This window comes from Nanorana parkeri, unplaced genomic scaffold (genome assembly GCF_000935625.1).
Source record: "Nanorana parkeri isolate BGI_ZX_2015 unplaced genomic scaffold, ASM93562v1 scaffold146, whole genome shotgun sequence".
Classification (NCBI taxonomy): Eukaryota; Metazoa; Chordata; class Amphibia; order Anura; family Dicroglossidae; genus Nanorana; species Nanorana parkeri.
In genome coordinates, this window is record NW_017306414.1 from 1518893 (window position 1) to 1541870 (window position 22978).

Consider the following 22978-nt stretch of genomic DNA (forward strand, 5'->3'; position numbering starts at 1 on the left):
CTCTGGCTACTGGTCTTGAGGTGACTATTGTGGATTCTCTCAAGAAAGCTAAGAAACTCAAAAAAAATCTTTCCGGTCCATTCTCTGGTGCAGAATGTCTTTTACCTGGTTGCATTTAGACAATGTGTACACCTCCTCCTAAGAGTTTACCCAGCTATATCTTTTGAGGATGAGTACAACAAGAAGTAGAAGGTTCCTGTGGTGGATCTAGCTATCTCTTGTCTCAATAAAGTCCCTGATGGTCCCTGTGGAGGACATCCCGGTCTTTAAAGACCATTTGGTCAAAGTCGGGGAGGCCTATTTAAGGCTTTATTTACTTTGGCAAGTATGGCTCTGCTTTCATTCCATTCAATTCTTGACACAAAAGCACTCAATGAGGGGTTGCCCCTCTTGAGTACAACAAGAAGTAGAAGGTTCCTGTGGTGGATCTAGCTATCTCTTGTCTCAATAAAGTCCCTGATGGTCCCTGTGGAGGACATCCCGGTCTTTAAAGACCATTTGGTCAAAGTCGGGGAGGCCTAGTTAAGGCTTTATTTACTTTGGCAAGTATGTCTGTGCTTTCATTCCATTCAATTCTTGACACAAAAGCACACAATGAGGGGTTGCCCCCACATCTTCAAGTGAGGGGACATCTGTCTGCCTTTTCAGCCGCATGGTTGTGGGAAATGATTGACCTAGGGGCCACATATGTAGTGTTCTGGGCGTACAGACTGAAAATCCATTCCTCCCCCAACCTGCTTCGTGCGGTAAGTAATAATCAATCTGCCCTGCAGCTTCTGCACTTCTCTGGATTGTCCCAGTTTCCCAGGAGTAACAGTTCCAGTGGTTTTACTTCAATCCGTTCTTGGTACCCAAACTCACTGTGGGACCTTAGCCCCATCCTGGATTTGAAGGTTCTCTTCATCTTCTTGTGGGTCAAAAAATTCTGCATGGAATCAGCCCATCCTGTCATTGCATCACTGCAGCAAGGGGAGCACATGGCATCTATTTCTGAAGGAGAATTTCCCTCAGACCCTCTCTACCAGTCTCCAATGGATGATCCAAATGAGTAACAACTTCAGGTAGATTCTCAATCTACAAACACTGTGTTGAATCCCACCCAGCGCTTGGCAGTGTCCAGATCTAGTCTTAGACACAGCACAGACCCTGGTGTTTCTTCCCAGGAAAATGTTCTAATCCTTTGTTCTCAAGTTTGCACCATCCGCTCCAAGGCGCGACCACTGGCCTGGTTTTGTATGAGAATACTGGGTTTAATGGTGGCCTCATTCGAGGTGGTGATGTTGGCCCAGTTCCACTCCAGTTCCCTTCAGCTCAATATCCTAGCCTGTGTGGGACATTTTGCCTCAATTCTTGGATTGCTCCATACACCTGTCCGTGGAGACCAGGATCTCTTTGACCCGGTGGCTGATCAGCCCTGCACTGGATGCAGCAAAGTCTTTTCTCCCACTGGACAGTGCTTACGATGGATGCTAGTCTGCTGGGAAGGGTAGTAGTTCTTTGGATGAAAACAAGTAAATGGACTTGGTCAGCGAGTGAATCCAGATTCCTGATCAACATCCTGGAGCTGAGGGCAATTTACCCTGTCCCTTTAAAAGTGAGAAACCAACTTCAAGGACGACCAACGAGGATTCAGTCACATCATCTGTCAGGGCAGTACCAGATGCCGTGTGGCCTAAATGACACATTTAGGCCTTATCAATGTTCCACATCCTTGAATGGACAATTGGCAGTCAAACTTGCTTACCGCCTGGATGCAGGGGAATGTTCCCCCCAACCCAATGTGTTTTGGGAGATCTGTCACTGGTGGGAAATGGCACATGTGGATCTCTTGGTGTTCTGCTCCAACAGCAAGGTGGACAGGTTTGTAGCCAGGACCAGAGATCTTTGCCGTGGACACATTTGTGACACCATGGGATCAGTATCACCTGATTTACATCTTCTCTCCAGTACAGGTTTCCTCAACTGCTACACCAGATGGAAGGTATCCTTGTGATCCTGGTGGCACTGGAATGGCCCAGAAGAAGCTGGTACTGGGATGTATTCCAACTTTTGGTAGATTCTCTGTGGGCTCTTCCTGACCAACCTGATCTACTGTTTCAGGGACCAGTGCTCCGTCCTGCTTCTGGTTTTGTCAGCTCTCCAAAAGTCTCCCTTTGAATCTATTAGGAATATTCCCTTGGCAGACTCTACTTGTAAGGTGGCCTTTCTCATGGCTATTATTTCTGCAAATTGGAAATAATTTGCTGCTTTCTTCCTAAGGTGGTATCCTCGTTCCACCTTAATCAGGACATTCTGGCTTCTCTTTGTCCTGCTGCAAAGCACTCCACAGGGATTTCCTTGCATTGTTTGGATGTGGTGTTGGCCATACGGGTGTATCTCTCTGTCATTGCTTTTATCCAACAATTGGATACATTTTTTTTCCTGGCTTGGGGCTCCCTATAACGGGTGGGCAGCTTCTTGTTCCCCTATTGATAGGTGGATCAAGCAGGTCATCACTAAAGCTTTTTACATTGAAGAATAGGCTTCCTCCTTTTCTGGTGAAGACTCACTTGACTAGGTCTATTAATGCACCAGGCATATGCTTTTCCCATTTGCAAGGCTGCCAGCTGGCCTTCTGTTCATATGTTTAAGTTCTACCAGTTTGATGCTCTGCTGGGGCTAGCTTTGGCCATAAGGTGCTTCAGGCTGCTCTATGAGTATGAGATTGGTTGTGGGCCTGTTGGCATTGTTTGCTGTGTTGCCCATCCTTCATTTGTATTGTCTGGGGACAACCCAGGGGTCTTTGATTAAAGGAGCCTGTGTCCTGTACAGTACAATTAAGAAAAAAGGATTTTTGACCGCTCGGCATTCGTGCACGATACCGCACAGATTTCCGTGTGGTCACAAAGTCATCCATTACCTCCGATCGCGCTGGTGGTGCCACTATTTTCTAATGGCACCCCAAGTCACACCGAGCAGATCGCACGGTTTCCTGCTGCGATTCTGCCTGTGCAATCGAACACGATTGTGGCTAAAACAGTTGCACGCTGTGTGTTGCAAAAAAAAAAGGTACATGTACCTTTTTTTCTGCAACTGCCACTCGGATGTAACCCCATTCAAATCAATGGGGCCGCGCAGTAACCACTGTATGCAACTGCACAAAATTGCGCGGTCCCTTTCCATGATCAATAGAAAGTCATCTCATCTAAACTTATTTACACATTTTCACAATATATCTAAACTAGGTTAAGATAAAAGAAAAATACATCCCTGGGCAAGATCCCTGGTTTAAAGCTGAAATAAGATGTACACTTCACATTAGTAAGTTTGGGCCAGTGGACTTAATTTTACCCGCTACTGCTGTTTTCTTTCTAAACATTAGAGCAAGGAAATGTATGTTTTGCAGAAATATTTATCGGTAGATTTCAGACTTGCCGTGTCTAATTTGCTGCAGAAAAATGGCAAGGCAAAGGAGATTATAGGACTTGTATGAATATCCCCATGCCTTAAATAAAAATGTTTTTCTCTAATGTATTTGGGCCTATCTGATCAGTGTTAGGATTATACAAGTGCATCTTATGTAGGAAGAAAGCTATACAAAGTAAATACTGATATCATTAAAGGTAACTATTAAAAAGGAGCCAAAGTAGAAAGGCTGCACGGTGTGCTGGAGGTATGGCATGTGCAAATGTGCCAGCAGTAGATATAGTAATATGCAGACACAATTTATTACGCTACTGCCTGACAACAGATTGCTAGTGATACATATACATACCCATACCCCATGCCTTTTTTTTTTTGCATTTTAAAATCAGACCAGTACATGCATTGGCAGCTTAAACTTACAAAAGTGTTACCATTTTTTCATCTCTATAAAAATACATTTATTTAAGGTTAAATTTGTCTGTGTTTTTTATCAGCTAACTAGCTGGGTGACTTGAGGTGTTGCCTGTGTTTATGGGTGGGGCTTAAGGTGTCAGATCTTCTGTACTTATAGCCTTATACAAGATATAACCCTGCATGGTTTCCATCTGCATAAAAAGATCTTACATAAAGTTTAACCACTTGAAGACCAGGGTGTTTCACCCCCTTCCTGGCCAGGCCATTTTTCAGTATTCAGCGCTGTTGTACTTTGACTGACATTTATTCCGTCATGCAACGCCATACCAAAATTAATTTTATACCCTTTTTTGGGGACAGATAGAGCTTTCTTTTGGTGGCATTTAATCACCACTGGGGTTTTTATTTTTTACTATATAAAGGAAAAATTGCCGAAATTTAAAAAAAAAAACAGTTTTCCCTATGTTAAGCAATGAAAAATTGCACATAAATTATCTTTCTTCATAAATTTAGGCCAAAACTTATTCTGCTACATGTCTTTGGTAAAAAAAAAAAATACGGGTATATTAAGTACAGTGTTTGAAAGTTATACAGTCCACAGACTACAGTATATATATTTGAAATGTATCAATCCTGGTGCCCTGACCGCTTATTGCAATTCTTGAGGCCCTATAATGCCTGGACAGTAGAAACACCCACAAAATGACCCCATTTTGGAAACCAGACACTTCAAGGCATGTATTAAGAGGCATGTTGAGTTTTTTGATGATTTAATTTTTTAGCCACACGTTTTTAAAAATGAAAGAAGAAAAAAAAAAGTGTTTTTTTCAATTTTTTTTTATTTTCTAAAAACTTGTGGCAATAAAATGAAATCCTCAATGACGGGAGGTGGTTAAATCAGTGAAACACACCATTTATTTTTCTTAATCACAAAAGTACCTGCATGAGCAGATCATTTTAAGTGATATGTAGATTATTAAATAAGTTGTTAATATTTATGTATTGTGAATTTCAGGACTCTAGCCAGATTGAACTGCTTAAACAGCTTCTTGATCTCCTTCAAGACATGGTGGTCATGCTGCTGTCTCTCCTAGAAGGTGAGAATTTTGGCATAAGAGATATTTATGTTTTTTTGAATAGCTGCTATCTTTCTAGTCTTTGTGTTTGGAGGGCCTCTACTGATGTATACCAAACTCACTGTTTTGTAATGGTAAGCTGGGTAAAGTGTGTTTCTCTCAGGGTTCATTGGGGACACAGTAGACCACTGGGTATATGCCCTGCCATTATTACATTATTTACATTCATCATTTTGTCATTAAAATGGTTAAATTTAGTTTTTATACCAACCTACATGTGTACATCAAAATGCAATCACTACACTAAGTTTACACAATAGGCATTTCTACCCAGAGATACTTGGAGACCAACCTACACATTTGTCATACCTTGTTTATTTCCCTAATAATAATATGTAAACTGCTAAAAAATAAAGTTATATATTTCAAGCCCAGCTGTCCCTTGTGTGGGGAATAAAGCAAAGCTAATTACTGTTTACAAAATATTCACTTTACTACTTCAGACTTACTGCTTAAGACTAAAGATTGCTTTAAAATCAATAAAATGGACATTTACAACCAAAACACATGAAACATTGCTAATGTCGTAGGGATTTTCCATGGTTTCAAAGTAACTGGCAAGCCACTCTACCAATTACAACTCCCCAGTTTTCAGAGAATTTAAATCTATAACATCCAAAATTTGCTTGTATCGCCTTTTTGGGAATGCAGACTGTCCAGTCAGTTATAATGTCAGTTTATGATTTCTATTATTCATATTAGGGTAAATATCATACTGGTGAGCAAAAAAAATAGCAGGATGGATGCAGGGCATAGCTATGATGAGACTAGGCCATCTGGGTACCACTATCATTATTTCAGGATAAACAGGGACTGGCAAATGTGGCAGCAATAATAGCAATAAGAAGGTTTTATTGCTTCATTTCATTAGTGTTTTAATGAGCCACAGTTCCTTTAAACCCATGAGCCATGCTGCCTGGCACTTCATACACTTTGAAAGACAAACATCCTACCCTTTAAACCCTTTGTGACAGGAGACGTACACTGTACATCCCGCCACAGAGTGCCCAAATGACTGGCCATGTACACTGTACGTGACCAGTTATTTGTGGCTCTGCAAGGCTGCTAACCGCTTACCATTCATTAATGGGTGCCTCAGCATAGAGGCATCCATTAATTAAAGAGTTAACGTTTTTTAGACGCCCGATCCCTTTCAGGAATTTGTTTTTCACCCTAAGGGGTTAATTCTTTTTAAACCCCCTCATGACAGTGATGTTTAAAGTATGTCGCTGTCACTAAGTGTGACACTTAGTTACAGGGACATTGTATGCTAGGTGACCACTTTTAGCTTTTAGAGAAAAAAAAGATTAAAATGTTAGGTTTTCGTTTTAGAAAGTACAGAAACATTTCTAGAATCCCAGGGATGTGAAGTTTTTCCAAATAAAGGACAAATAAATTAATGTATTTATTGCATTTTTTTTAGCTGCGCTGTTTTTTTAAAACAGATACTACAAATCAAAAACAGGGGGAAAAGTGTTTTCTTTACGTTTTTTCCTCTTTTTTTATATTTCATTTGTCCTAAGTGAGGCGTTAGATACACATTTGCGATATAAATATATAGCCCTATCTGTCCTCTAAAAAACAATATATAATATGTGTGGATGCACTTTGTAAGAAAGTATATTACTGACGTGGAAGAATCACACACCAAAAATTTCAAAAGTGAGGGAATCCCTGCAGGGAGCCGTGAGTGAAAGTCACGGCTCCCTGCAGGGACATGATCGAGAAGTGAGTGAGCGAAGGTATGTGTTCGCTCACTTCCTGATCTATTGAGCCGACGTGTGACAGTTCCATAGTCACACGTCGGCTCGAACTATGAGGCGAGTGAAAATCACTCACCTCATGGTTCTCCTTTAAGACTTTTCCTTCTGTACAATGCTATTGTTCTACTTGAAAAAATAACAACAAGGAAAGATTAAACATTAATTAAACTAAAGCTAAGATAAGTATGCCAAGTAAAAACTGCATTTAACCCCTTCATGACTGAGCTTGTTTTTCATTTCTGTTTGTTAATGATTATGGCTTACAGCTCATGAAAACCCCAAATCCACAATCTCAGAAAATTAGAATATTAAGTTTAAGTTGCATTAGTGAAATAAATAAACTTTTGCACGATATTCTAATTATTCGAGTTTCACCTGTATGTTGTGAGTAATGATTGTTGCCTTTTCCCAGTCAGACTCCTTGGGGATTATGGCCAGCTCCCTCTCCCTTTCAGCTATAAAGCTGGGGGACTATGGATGAGCTGAAGCAAGATGTTATTGTGAAGAGAGATATTGTTTAGACTTACTGGTTTGCACAAGCAATTTTCATAATCTGTACAAGATATGGTGAATGAAGTAAGGAATTAAAGGTAGTGAGATAGTTGAGCACATATATTGTTTTTAATCAGATCATTTTTATTACGTTTTCCTTTTAACCAGATATGCAGGGGGCTTTTTATCAATTATTAGCAAGGCGTCCTTATCTAATCATGGGGTATGGTGTGTCCAGGGGTGTGAAACAAGATTCAGGATCATGAAGTCCTCCTATAGTTTGAGCTGGAGTTTAATAGATTTGTTATGAAACCAATCCTATGATTCTGTTTAAGGATGCTGAATCTAGATTTAGAAGGATGTCTACTAAAGCAACTTTCCCTCCTCGTTTTAGTGAAGTCATAACATGTCTATAAATTCCGTTTTTTTTGTGTGTCCTTATGCAATCATATGAATAAGCTTTGATTGGCATTGCTTGAAAAGTGTAAGGGAGTTTGGGCAAGATTTTTATTTTAGTAATGCTGATGCATTCGAGCCATGAAACGTGGGGTTTGTCATACATTTTTTGGCATCTTCGGATAAGCCCATGGAGGGGTTTCGGGTTCTTTACCGCTAAGGTGTTCAGGTTAGAAGATATGTATGCACCCAAGTATCTAATGGCCTTTCCTTGCCAACTAAAAAGAAAATTTTATTTTTAATATAGAAGTCTTTTGACGATAGAGAAATATTTAGGGTTTCTTTTTCTATTTGGCAACTGCGAGGTCATAACTGACCTTACAGTTGCCAAGCTGTCAAATTCTTTACTAATGGATGTGATGAAGTAACATACATTAAAAGATCATCTGTGTATAACTGTAGTTTGTGATGATGATTAGCTAGCTGGATCCAGTTACTTTCATATTATTTTATAGGGTATTAGCTAGGTGTTACATGGTAACAGCAAGAGGAGTAAAAGGCAGGCCTGGTGTCTTTGTTTATCTGTAGGGGTTCTGACAGAGTAAAGTTGGCATGGATTCTAGACAAGAGATTATAGTACAGAGGTATATTTCAGAGCTCCTCATAGCTAATTCAAGCAGGCGTGTTGCTTCTTTGGACATGTTCAATTAACAATATGGTTTTAATAGTATTGGCAGGGGCCTTCATGGTCAGGTGTGAAGCCCACCAGATAAAAATGAGACAAGAAGCAGCCTGGACCAGGACTTTTGCCATTCTTTACAGATGTAATAATATATTTAACTTCCTCCTCTGAGGCCCCGTTCCCACTGCGCGATATGCAAATCGCGCGTTTGTCGCGCAATTTGCATATTGCGCGACATCGCGAGATTTGCCGCGCGATGTCGCGTTCAAGCTTGCATTGAGCAAGCTTGAATCGCGGCTAAATCCGCTCAAAAAAGGGTCCTGCTGTAGCGACACACGACCCGCGACAGCAGGACCCTTTGCTCCATTGGATTGCATTGGAGCGCGATATCGCGCGGTAATTTGCCACGATATCGCGGGAATTACCGCGCGATAAATCGCTCAATGTGAACGGGGTCTGAGAAGACATTTCAACCTCTAACAAAGACTTGGTGGAGGAGATCAGTCTCCTGTACATAATCTCACATTTTTATTGTAATAGATAAGGGGTTCATATATTTAGAATGATCCAGGATGTTATAAAGTTTTTAATAGAAATTAGTGGAAAAGTTGTGTAGATTTTGATTTGGTTATAAGTCTTTAGTTTAAGGGTAAACGTAGATTTCTTAGCCAGGGGATAGCCCGCACGTTGCAGCATTGTCAGTGGGTAATACAAAGTCTCATAGCAATGTCCCAAGGGACTAGGAAGGAAAAGTGCAACTACTGCTAGTGGTTCCAGTTTCTAATCATATGGCCAAGTGCTAGTGAGTCCTGGGAACTGTGCTGACTCATGCTCCAGGGGCACAATCCTGGTGTTGTTCTGTTAGGTATGGATCCTCGGTTGCGCTGGGACAGACTCCAAAGTTAAAATGCCAAGGTAGGGTCTATATACCTGAGTAGGGGACTCTGTCAGGTTGTGTAAAGTCACATGAGGATGCCCATAGGGAGTGTTGTCAAAGTCTGGTGTGGCACATGGTTATGTACCCTGCATCCTGGGCAGAGAACAAACTGCAACCAAGGTCTCAGTTGTATAGTTCCATCTGTGAATAGTGCTAAATATCATTCCTAGAAGGAGGAAGATATTTTTAAAGTGACACTGAATTTAGGAGTTAAATCTTAAAAATGCATTCAAGTACCCTATTAACAAAAATGTCGCTTATTTGTGTATCCCTCGGCTGTAGATCCTGAAATTTGTGTTGACTCTGTTCTTCCTTCTGAAGGGTGGCTACTTTTTTCCCCATGATCCCTGTGTCAAAATTACCCACTCCTCCAAGCTCGCTCCCGTGATAGAATGTAACTTCAATACAAATTGGCTAACTAAATGTGAAACTGTAGTCCAACACAGGAGCGAGCTTGTAATAATAGCTACATTTTTTTATGCAGATACCTGCTCTACTGGAAAAAAAATCTATATTTAAATAGCATAACTTAAAGAGGACTTTTTATACTTTTTTCCACACAAAATTCACAGAAACATGCTTGAGTTTTGCAATTGAATCCAATTTTTTTTTTAAATGTCAATCTTGGGTGAAAGTGATGGAAAGAAAGTGATGGAAAGTCCAAAATGCTTGAACTGTCACAGGAACAGGGGGTCAAGGGAAAATCTACCAGGCTGGTAAACCTGTTCTGTTGACAGCTGTCTAAGGCCCCTCTCACATGGGCAGCATCCGTTCCAATCAGCAGTGGATCTGTGCACAGATCCCCTACTGATTGAAGCAGTATGGAATGGATGTCACACTTGACATCCTTGTCTGAACTAGCTGGACTCATATTAGGGTTTTTGGGGAGTCAAATGTAAGTGGACATATGTCAGTTTACATTCAATTACCTCATTTAGGTCTGCCAAAACGGAACTCTGTTCTATTTTTTGGAGGGTCCTAGATGGAGGCGAATGTAATCGGACCTAACTGGACACAGATTAACATTGTCCTTCTAATCGGGTCCACCTGAAAAACTGCCAGACGAACCTGGTCAGAATGCCCTGTGAAAGGGGCCTAAGAGGGAATATTATTTATTCTCAAGAGATTTCCTTTTACTGCTCTAGTTCTGGGACAGGAAATATAAACCTGACGGAAATCTTAACCTCTATTTGTATCCAAAACTTAAAAAGAAATCTTAATTGTACAGTACCGGACACAGGACTTAATCTCAACCATTGCCACCTTCAGGTAATTTAGATTATTATTATTTGTATTACTGTACAGGATTTATATAACGCCAACAGTTTGCGCAGCGCTTTACAATATAAGGAAGACATTACAATTACAATACAGTTCAAGGCAAGATGGTAAGGAGGTGGCAAACAAAGTAGTTTGGACTGCCCATATAACCCCTCCCACTCCCAGAAAGACTCAGTTTTCTGCTAGAGTCCCCAGGTGATGGACCTCCTCTCTCTACTCAGAGCTGATATGGCTTTTTCCCTTCAAAATATGTCTGCCAATTTGTATGTCAAGATTTGACTGCATTATACTCTCTGTGGCTATGAGATACATAATCTGTTTGCAGCTTCTGGATCCGTGCCCCTCAGCCTGGTGCCTTGTGGACTGTACCTGGACCCTGCCATCAGAAGCCGCAGGGCTGACTTGTCACTTTAGGCACTGCACCTTGTGCTTGGTGCTCACCTTAGCACTGCAGTGCAACATGCCAAAATTAGCCACAGGGTGCTATACAGGTCCAGGACCATGGTCCATCTAACAATGGAGCCCTGTCCTGTCTCTAAAACCCCTCCCCCCGGGGGTGAGCCCAGCTAGAGGGATGGTGTTGGAATTGGGGTTTGTCCACTTTATCCTGAGATGTGCAGGCCACAACATGGATGACAATCCATGAGTCAGGGACTTTTTCTTTAAACTACGTTCCTGGGATGCTGAAGCACTGAACCCCCTTGGGGAACACAGGGGAAGGGGGACAGAGGCTGCAGCTCGTTAGTTGCCCCCGTCACCTGAGTATGTGCTGTGTCATTTCAGTGTGGAGCAGGCTGTGACACAGGGATAATGCAACACTTTAAATTATGTGTTGCAGGCATCTTTTGGCAGGAGCCTGGGCATTTCTCATTGGTGCCCACTGCTCCCACCCATGGGCGATGCCTGTGCAGTTCTTCACCTGGGGTCTTTTACTTTGCTTGACTTGCAAGACTGTGCTTCATCTGTTCCACTCATGCTGGTGGACTGGAACCTGCCTGGGTGAACTGCATTCAAAGTGCCTGGCATAGGACAATTTGAACCCTTACTTTCCAAGGCATTGTTAGTGAGTACCTCTTGGGGTCTCCCTCACTCCTACATGGCACATCACAGGGGACTGGATCAAAGGGTTTTGGCTAATTCTCATCCTGGCCACAGCTCTGGGGGGCCTAGGCATGCTCTCCCTAAGGAAGCTCAATCTCTTTTGATCTGTTGCCCTCTGCTTACTCCATTTTCCTCATCTGAATCTCCTGCTGGAAAGGAATTTTCAGAAACTACAACTAAAATTCTGGGTGGGGTTTCTGCCTTTCTGGAGACTTTGCAATGCAGGGGTTGAGTCTGGTTCAGATTATAATGCTGCAGATGCTGCACTTTCTGAGGAAGGGGAAGGAGGATGAGGTGGAGGATAAGGGGTATTCCTGTTGAAAAGGAAAAAAGTGTCCATACCCCATAGTTGACCTTGCTAGCTTCATAAGTTCCTTAGGGTTCCTGTGGAGGATGTCCCAGTCTTCAAGGACCCGGTAGGACAATTTAAAGCTCTTCTTAAGGCCATTTCACTCTCACTGCTGTTGCCGCCATGTCCATTTGGCAGACACTCGCGGTCTGGAGCAGGCTAAGACTCCTGTTCCCAAGCCCTTGGCTTCTGGGTCCTGAAAAGGTTCTCAGGTTTCCTCCTCCATGTCCAAACTCAGCACCAATATCCACTGCAAACCTTGGACTCCCAAGCCTGACAAAACTTCATTCCTAATGAGAGGGTGCCCCCATTTCTCGATGTAGGGGGACATCTGTTGGCCATTGCAGCCATCCGGACCCAGGACACCCTGGATGTTTGGGTCCAAAATGTAATTTCCAGGGGCTACAAAATAGTGTTTTGGCACTGTCTCCAAATTGCTTCATATCCTCAAATTTGCCCGCCTCTCCAAAAAGTTTAAATGATCTGTTTGCTGCTCCACAGCGGTTACTCTTCTTAGGGCTCATTGCCCCCGTCCCAGCTGAAGAAAGGTTTCTGGGGTTCTACTTAAATCTATGTATGGTTCCCAAGGCAAAGGAAGGCACTTGCCCCATCATGGATCTAAAGACTCTGGTCCAGAAACTCAGCATAGAATATGCAAGGTCAGTCATTTCCTCTCTCTGGCCTCCGCAGACATCCTTATCCTATCTACACATCCTTATATACCTTGTGCATTAATGCTCTCTGTATTTTTCTTTGAATGACCAACATTTTCAATGTGTTGCTCTTCCTTTTGGGTTGTTAGTGACACCTTGGGTAGTTACCAAAGTGTTGGCTTCTATACTTTCTCTGCTACAATTTTAAATAATTAACATAGTGGAGTATCTGAATGACATCCTTATAATGGATCGCTCAGTCCAGGCCCTGTCTGCCAGTGGTCTGTGCAGACTCTGCAGTGTCTATAGATCATCAAATTCCTTTAATTTGCAATTGATCCACCTCACCATCTGGAGTATCTGGGTCTAGTCTTGGACATGGCCCTATCCACAGTATTTCTTGCTCAGGAGAAGCTCCTGTCAGGTGGATGTTCAGATATCTTCTGATTTCTGTTTTGCCTACAAAGTGATTCAATGTGCTTTATGAGTGTTAGGATTCTGACCCTTGTGCTGTGGACCTCTAGGCATTTGTTTGCTGTGTTGCCCACCCCCATTTTTAATACTTTGTGACGTCCCATGGTTGTGTCCTGTACTGTATGATTAAGATAACAGAGATTTTGTCTTTCCTGTAAACTACTTGGAGTAATGTACAGGACAGAGATCCCTCCTCTCTATTTTCTGTGATTCACTCCTTATTGCTTGCTCCAATCACCTAAGGTGGCAGCATATAATCCATGGTTGAGATAAAGTATTGGATCCTGTACTGTACTCCAAGATAAGGAATCTGCAAGTCAAAATGTTTGATTTTGGGTAAATATATACTTTTAATATGCACGTTTTAGTATTTAAACATTATCATAAGGTACTTTTTAAAAACATACATTTTAAGTTATTATATACATATTAACCCTATTGATATAATTATTTGTATCCGCTATAATTTTCAAATCTTTTACATTTTGCAGGCAATGTGGTTAATGGAACTATTGGAAAACAAATGGTTGACACTCTTGTAGAATCGTCCAGCAATGTTGAAATGATCCTTAAGTTCTTTGACATGTTCCTAAAGCTGAAAGACCTAACTAGCTCTGATGCATTTAAAGAGTATGACCCAGAAGGGAAAGGAATTATCTCCAAGAAAGAGTTTCAAAAAGCCATGGAGGGGCAAAAGCAATATGCCCAGTCTGAAATTGAATTCCTTCTTTCTTGTGCTGAAGCAGATGAAAATGACATGTTTAACTATGTTGAATTTGTAGACAGATTTCATGAACCAGCTAAAGATATTGGATTTAATGTGGCCGTTTTGTTGACTAATCTCTCAGAGCATATGCCAAATGATTCACGGCTCCAGTGTTTGTTGGATCCTGCAAACAGTGTTCTAAACTACTTTTCTCCATACTTGGGTCGTATTGAAATTATGGGTGGAGCAAAAAGAATAGAGAGAGTATATTTCGAGATAAGTGAGTCAAGCCGGACACAGTGGGAGAAGCCACAAGTCAAAGAGTCAAAGAGACAATTTATTTTTGATGTAGTCAATGAAGGCGGAGAGCAGGAAAAAATGGAACTCTTTGTTAACTTCTGTGAGGACACAATTTTTGAGATGCAGCTGGCCTCTCAGATTTCTGAGTCAGACACAACAGATAGACCTGAAGAAGAAGAAGAGGAGGAACCTCACCATGTGCTTGAAGTTGGTGAAGAAGATGAGGAAGAAAAATCTTTGGAATCTTCTTCTGCTTTTATTGTAGCTTGCACAGCGCTGAGGAAAAACACTTCCAATTTTTTAAAAATGCTAACTTTGAAAAACATTAGCAAACAGTTTAGGAAGGTGAAAAAAATGACCATTAAAGAATTAGTGAAAGTCTTCTTCTCATTTTTCTGGACTCTATTTGTTGGTCTGTTCCAATTTGTGTTTACCATTATATGGGGAATATTCCAGATTCTTTGGAGCACTGTGTTTGGAGGTGGCCTAGTTGAAGGGGCCAAAAACATTAAAGTTACCAAAATATTAGGAGACATGCCTGATCCCACTCAGTTTGGAATCCACGATGATGTCCTGGAAACCGAAAAAGCAGATGCCCCTGAACATGCTACATCAGCAGAACTGGCCCATCTTGTTAAAGTAGAGAAAGGAGAGATTGACATGCCTGATATATTTGGTATACAAAGCAAAAAAGAAAGCTCTAAGCATGGTCAAGAAATCGGTCTGGGTGATTTCTCCGAGCATGTAGGAACAGAGCGCACAACCAGCTTGGAAAGTGCTGTCCACAAAAAGAGAAAAACTCTTGTGAGTATATTACAGTTGTTTTATTTTTTTAAATTGGCATGGATTATTTGTCTTTTGTACATTGTGTTTTTGTTGTCCCTGAAATTTCTTAATAGTCGACTCTCTAAATGCATTATGATTTTACTTTAATTTGACATGCCAGAAAATATCTCACTGCTTTCACTGAGTCATCTAAGTCTCTTGACATTTTGTTTCCTTTGGTCAAAAAAATCAAAGGAAGAATAGATGTATCTAGGAACATTATGTTCCTAGAGCATACCATTTCTAGAATACATTGGTTTTCATAGACTTTTGAAGAGTGTCTTTTGCATTGTTTTAAAGTTGTAACTGGCAATATTTTCTTTTCCCTGATTGTCTAAGTGAATTAATGAAGCAGTCTTTATTACTTGTTAGTTATGCTTGCTAGTTGGCAGATGCTCTGTTGTGCTGCCTAAAGGCAACATTAAATGTCTATTTTCATTTCCAATCCACATCCCTGTTTTACAATATCTACGGTATGATCATAAAACAAAAGCTACTGTACATATACAATAGGACAAAAACTTTGTGTTCCTTGGTCTATAATGAGAAAATGTTTTCCTCTTTCAGAAAAAGGACACATACATGCTTAGGCCAGGGAATTAAAATTACCACCGGCAGGAGTCCTATTATTTGCTTGTTAATTGTAAATAAATTGCAATTAATGTTTTGGCTTGGGGGAGTAATATCACAGAGCCAACTTATTTGCTGTCACAAGCGTTAAGGAACTAGGCCAAGGTCATATTGTTAAAACAATATTCCATGGTTATCTGTGTTTTGTAGAATTGGGATGTTCATTTTGTGCCGGATGAAGACAAACCAATTAACGTTTAGAAATTCCATGTTTTTTTGCAATTACATGACATTGTGTTGTGCTTTGGTCTATTCTTTTTCAGTAAAGAACTATTTAAAATATATTTCTTTTTAACTGTTGTCTTGTTTGCTAGATTGGCAACAAAAATATATTTGTATGCTTTCTGCTATAGCTATTAATGATCAAATAATATATTATCAAACACACTATTATTCAGTATTGTATGTTGACTTGTAATTATGGAAACTGACTATTCAATGTACAGCAACACCATTTTGTTTTTCAGAAAGACTGCCAACTAAGTGATTAAAAACATGTCAAACAGTGAGGCTTTATTCATCAACATTTTTTCAAGAAACAAGTGTTCTTGTTGCACATTTAAAGGAGAACTATGAGATGAGTGATTTCCACTCACCTCATAGTTCTAGCCGACCTGGGACAATGAGACTGTCACAGGTCGGTTCAGTAGATTGGGAAGTGAGCGAACACATACCGTCGCTCGGTCACTTCTCGACCCTGTCCCTGCCGAGAGCCATGACTGTCACTCACGGCTCACTGCAGGGATTCCCCCCTCCCCGCTCCGATCTCCCAGCCCTGTATGGAACGAACGGGGGAGGGGGCGGGTACAGCTGGCTCTGCCTCTAGATAGGCAGAGCCAGCTGTCACTCACGCAGCTGGACGGATCTCAACGTCGATGTCGGGATCCGCTCTGGCTGCGGCATCTCAGTATACCGCGAGCTGTAGCTCGCGGTATACTGAGCTTAGGGTAATGGGAGGACACTAGTTTGTGTCCTCCCGTTACACTAAGGAGAACTATGGGGAAAAACACTGACCCCATAGTTCTCCTTTTAGCCAACCCTCTTTCACTTTAGTTTGAACTCGATGGACATGTGTCTTTTTTCAATCTGACTAACTATGTAACTTTGATTACCCTAAACTGAATGATCAAAACAATAAGGTTGTCTTCTGTGGGCAACAAAAACAGTTCTCTCTTTAGTCCTACTAGTCAGTAATATTAGTTCTGCTGCATTCTATAGGGATCCAAAAGCTATTCATGTAGAACTAGATATATTACCAGGTTAGTTTGCTTTCACAAAAGGGTTTATGGAAAAAAGACAGAAGTATCAAAATGTTAGTAAGGTACAAGAATATTTACAGCAATAAATCAGATAGGTCAAGATATATGAATCGAACATACTGAGGCATAATATAATGGATAACACAAAACTGGCCACGGTGCTCTAGCTGTTGAGAGGTCAAGGGCTATAAAAATGTTGCCATGCAGATATCATATCTGCCAATCTGCCTGTCTTTTAAAAAGGAACATGACATGTATACACCATAGCTTTTCCCCTAGTTTCTCTGCAATTCTCTTTTTTGCAATGTCTTGCTAATCCCAGATATTTTTTTATTAAAACAGTAGACACTTTCACACCCAAAGTTTTTGAATCTATACTGTACCCAATTATCACTTATGAGTCAAGTGATTGAGATGTTCTGTAATGTTAAAAGAGATCTATGGGGTAAGTGTTTTCCCCATAGTTCACTTAAGGGTCACAGGAGGAGATAAACTAGCGTCCTCCCGTGACCCAAAGCTCAGTATATCGCGAGTATATGACGCAGTTGGCACGGATCCCGACATTACTGTCTAGAGGCAGAGCCAGCTGTACCCGCCCCCTCCCCTGTCCGTCCGTTCCTCCAGTCAGCGCTGGAGGATCGGAGTGGGGAGGGGGGAATCCCTGCAGGGAGCCATGACTGACAGTCACGGCTCTCTGCAGGGAGATGATCGAGAAGTGAGCGAGCGACGGTATGTGTTCGCTCACTTCCCAATCTATTGAGCCGACGTGTGACAGTTTTATTGTCACACGTCGGCTCGAACTTTGAGTATGAGTGATTTTCACTCACCTCACAGTTCTCCTATAACTAGAGTGTGTCCAAGTGTCCTCACATGCTTTTAATTTAATTACATTTGTAATAGCAAAGGTTTCACAAACACTGGACTTTAGTGATGCCTTTGGTAAAGGACTGTATATGAATTAATATTTGCATACATTAGACTGTGTATGAAAATGTTATAGTAATTGTATTGTGACACGATGCATATGGTTTTCAATTTGTAGCATATGCAAGTTTAATATTTTCATCTTATTACATTTAATGAAGAATGTATTTAGTTTGGTAACTGTAAGGGGGACAGGCTAAACTGGTAGTGACAGCAGTAAATCATGCATGAGACAGGGACACCCAGGAATAGTCCAAGCAGGGTTGTCCAGCAATTTCATTCAGCAAGGCAGCAAACAAATTCAGTTTACGCGCAGGAGGGCTTTGTCCCCACGTAGTCGCACTATTATTTTTTAATACTTTTATATAGCTCTGACATATACTGTAGTGCTATACAGAGAATACTGAGCCATTGACATTTATCTCTGCACCAGAGGATCTTACACTCTCATGTCCGCCCAAAGTCACGCACTATTATTATACATTTATATAGTTCTGACCTATGCCACAGTGCTGTACAGAGAACACTAAGGCAGCGACATCAGTCTCTGCACCAGAGGAGCTTACACCCTAATGTTTCCCCCCCCCCCACTGTCACTCACCATTTTTTTTATTATACATTGCCATAGCTCTGATATATAGCACAGTGCAGTACAGAAAACACTGAAACAGTCACAACAGTCTCTGCACCAGAGAAGCTTACACTTTAATGTTCCCCCACGGTCACTCTCTGCTATTATTAGGGATGTACCGATATCATACCGAGCATGAGTACTGGTACTTTTCCTCAAGGACTCACCGATACCTTTAACTGATACCTTTTTTTTTTTTAGTGTATTGTGACCGTTTTTCTAAAACAATACAGACTAATGATTTTAGGACAGTGGTGGAGCACCAGGGCACCGTCGCAGCTGCAACGTCTGCGATCTTGGTAGTTCTGCCACTGACTCCAAGCTGCAGAGGCACTACAAATCTCAGCAATACATTATACAGCAATGCAGAATGGGACCAGCTATAGAGGAGTACAAACCCCAGCAATACATTATACAGCAACACAGAACTGCACCGACTATAGAGGACTACAAATCACAGGAATACATTATACAGCAATGCAAAATAATAGTATATGAATTTTTTACATACTGCCACTCTGCTGCGGGGTGCTGGCCTGATATCTCGGGCAGAGGGTCTCAGCAGGGACAGATGCTAAGGGGCAGATGCTGAGGGTTTTAGCAGGGCAGATGTGTGGGTGGTGGAAGCACTGTGAGATGTGTGGGCCGGAATGTAAACAGTGCTGTGGTTTGCCAGAAGGCTGCCACGAGGTCCCCAGCAAGAGCAGGACCTTATGGCAGCCGAATCTATTTAAAAATGTAAAGAGCCGGATTACCTCCTCCAATGGGTGGCCCAGGACCAGATTTCAGTGGGCCTCCTCCAGCGTCGGGCCCTGGTGCAGCCGCATCAGTGGTTGGTCCACACCTGGTTGTCACCCTAGGACAGAAGATGTATGGACTGGTGAGCTACAATATATTACATCTTTGTTCTTGCCTTTAGATAGCCCCTCCCCAACCCCCAAGCTTCTCTGCTGGTCCTTTAGTATTATAGGGAAGTCTCATTCACTAGCAGAAATAAGCAAGACCAAGCTTTGCATATAAATTAAGATATGTACTGAATATCCAATGATAATTAAGAATTGTTGTTTTAACTGAAGCTAACCACTAGTAATATATGTGTTTCATACATTTTTCTGGGTTTCTGACATATTTACTTTAAGGGGAGGCTCACATAATAGGGTGCCATGCCTGCAAGGGTCAAGCTTTAAAAGCAGAATGTGGAGCTGCACTAATACATAGCCAGGGCAGGCAGAGTACTAGCAAGCTCATGTCAAGCAAGAGATCAGGTCCAGGGAGTTTATTAGGAAAAGGGTAGAAGTCAGAATGGACATTAGGCATAGGATAGTAACAGGGTCTAGGCAGACTAAGAACAGACAGGAACCAGTAGTCAAATAAGTCAAGAATACAGAGATAGGAACTTGGCAATGAGTTACTAGGAACACTCTGGGGACAGGATAAAGAGGGCAACAAGAAATAAGAAAATTATTACAGAAAAACAAGATCACCCAGACACACTTATTCAACAGCAGTTTAAGCATTAGAGTGGATCACTAAAATATGCATTCTGCTGTTCTTGTAAAGGATTATGGAGAAATCAGGAGGCATACACCTGGACATGCCCATGTATGTGCTCTGCTCACCTGAACATATAAATAGGGAAGGTAAAATCATGTCAGGACACAGGAAAGAAAGAGGCCTGGAGTGCAGGGAAAACCAGAAAGGATCACAGGAGAGGAGCAACTTGAGAAGCAGAAAACAGGAGTACGTAACACCATTAAATCTTCTGGTCTTTGACAGATGAAGGAGCAGGCCACTGCCAAACACCAAAAAAAGGGATAACCTACTGCAGGGAGCATTCAGCCAGCAACTTCTGTCTTCGGTCCTGGGGGACTCTGCCCACAGTATTGAATTTAGCTTTTCAGAGCATGTTCCACCTCAATACATACAGGTTCTTTTCTTTGCAGTGAACTTTATAGTGATATTCCATGTCACATGTGACATCCTCTGCCCACTTTTGTTATAATAATCTTTCTAATGTAACACCTTTTTCATAGTACGTATGCACTTAAAATTAAATATCTTGAAACCTAAAACATTCCACGTGCAAAAAAGGATGATAATAAGCAACCTGCAACCACTGTCAATATTACCTTGTTGATAATAACACATTTGCTAATTTATACAAAGCTGAACTGTATGGGCTTGTCAGTGTCACTCTCTGGCACTACCATACCTTATCTTCTCTGTAGAACAAGAACTTTTAAGTCAGGATTGTGGTGGCACAGAAATGTAAAGCGCAAAATGTGGCATAACACTCATAGAGCATTGAGCATGTAACTTCGACCAGCCAACCTAGAATTTAATTTGCTTTGCAATATTAATTGCCTGGATTATGTTCATCAGTATATTTTAAATATATCTTTAAAGGTCCTTTCTACTGGGCTGAGTAGGGGAGCATATGTTGGGCTGGTAGCACTGAGTAAATGTATTTTACCATTCAAACATCGATCAGGGCAGGGCCTGAATGAGACATGCTGGACACTATATAGCTGCTTGCACCTTGTTTAGGCTTGCAGTCATAACATCTGAAAGAGAGAAGTATTTCAGTATTACCTTTGTAGCTGCTCAGAGGGCTTGGCAGCCCAAATGTACCTCCTACCACAATGCGTGGTACCATGATGCCGTGCGTTGTGGTGCTGCTGAAAAAAAATAGTGCATGCATGATTTTTTGCAACCACACTGCACCACAACACACAGTATTGTGGTACCTCGCTTAGCATTGTGGCACACTCAAGCGCATTGTGGGCGGGAGGAATGTTTGGGATGGCATTCAGATGTCAATGTAATGCAATCTCCTGCACTATTAGAGCATGGTAGGTGTGTTGCACAGTAGTGTGCGTTAATCGCACAAAACCGAGCTATTAATGCACGCATGTGGTGTGAACAAGCCCTGAGATGTTGTGACCAAATGCCGAGAGCCACAAAGCTGTGTTACAATAAATAATGTCATTTAGGAACACCACCTTTAACCATGACCACCAATCCATGAGGCACCAATGCACACTTTGCGTGATACACTTTCTTTAGTCAACAGAAATCTGTCCTGCTGTACTAGTGAGTTGTGTTTGCCTCCATGCCCAAAGGTTTCCAATTTCCAAATTTCTACACTAATTACAGATCTACCCAACCCCTATTAATATTTGAAGGATATGCTTTCATATAATCACTCAAAAAGAGCCCTCTTCCCCAGTTTTGTAAAACATTTTTATTATTGTATTGATAATTAGTCTTCCTTTTCCTGGCATTCCCTACTTGCAACTCCATGTGGACCTCTCTCCCCTGACTCTAACCATATTTAGATAGCTACAAATGGTCTTTTGGACAACTACTAAGCACTCCATAAACTTTCCACATTTGGTCTGTCAACTTAGAAACTTTGCCAGTGCATAGAGCAGGGGAAGGAGTTGTGCATGACAGCAATGCTTATCTTTGGGGGGATCAGTTGCCACTTTGGTGGGATCGATTGCAGCTAGGGATGTCCCGCTACCACTTTTTCAAGACCAAGTACAAGCTCAAGTACCTCCCCTCATGTACTTGCCGATATCAATTACTGATACTTTTTCTTAAAGGGACACGTGACATTTAAAAAAAAAAACATGCAGACTAATGATTTTAGGCCAATTTCTTTATGATTATGAATAACTTTAATTTAAGACTGTTTTAGAACAATAAAACATTTGTATTTGCATGCATGTTAGCAGGGGAGAAATTTTACTATATTACTGCAGTGTACTGGAAGTATGGACTATGGATCATTTAACCTGGTACACACTTCCAGTACACTGCAGTAATAGAGTTACAATTATCCCCTGCTAACATGAATAGGTTAAATGATCCATAATACAACTACATGTTATGTACTATGGATCATGATTTAACCTATTCATGTTAGCAGGGGAGAATTGTAACTCTATTGCTGTAGTGGAGGTGTGTGCTGTATATATGTACTACATATACGGTACACACTGCAGCAATAGATTTACAATTTTCCTCGACTAACATGAATGGGTTAAATGATCCGTAGTACAATTACATGTTATGTACCATTATGTACTATGGATCATTTAATCCATTCATATTAACAGGGGATAATAGCAAATCTATTGCTGCAGTGTGTACTCTATATGTGGTAGAGTACACACTGCAGACAATAATTTACTATTTTCCTCTGCTAATACAATAAATCGTTCTTATGAGGGACCCCAGGCCCTCACTCACTGTTAGTTGCCTCGCTGGTGAGGTCGCGCTGTGCGGGAGAGCAGCGGCGAGTCGGCGCTGATCTGGTAGGAGGAGCTCCAGGTGGGGGTCCTAATTTAGCTGGCCTGCTACTGCCCACAGGTCCTCTGGGCAGTCGCCGGTGTTCTGTCGACACTGAGAACTCATCGACCTTGCGAACCTCTGACGTCGCATCCGGGTACTGCCAGTAGGTCAGCTACACATAAGTGCCCTTCTCGTCGAGTTCGCGAACTATACACTGCGTTTGCGCTGTCCATTTCAACTATTAAAATAAATAAAAACATAAATAAATAAAAATCACAAACTCCTCAACAAGAAGGGCACGCAAGTGCAGTGCATGGTAGT

General features: G+C 41.4%; 1 protein-coding gene across 1 annotated transcript in view; it reads left to right on the plus strand.

The window, feature by feature from the left end:
• Positions 1-22978, plus strand: part of RYR3 (ryanodine receptor 3) — a 609228-nt gene that overhangs the window by 541347 nt on the left and 44903 nt on the right. The window contains exons 88-89 of the mRNA XM_018554200.1: positions 4835-4916; positions 13575-14893. Of these exons, the coding sequence (XP_018409702.1) occupies positions 4835-4916; positions 13575-14893 (1401 nt within the window). The remainder of the gene's footprint in view (positions 1-4834; positions 4917-13574; positions 14894-22978) is intronic.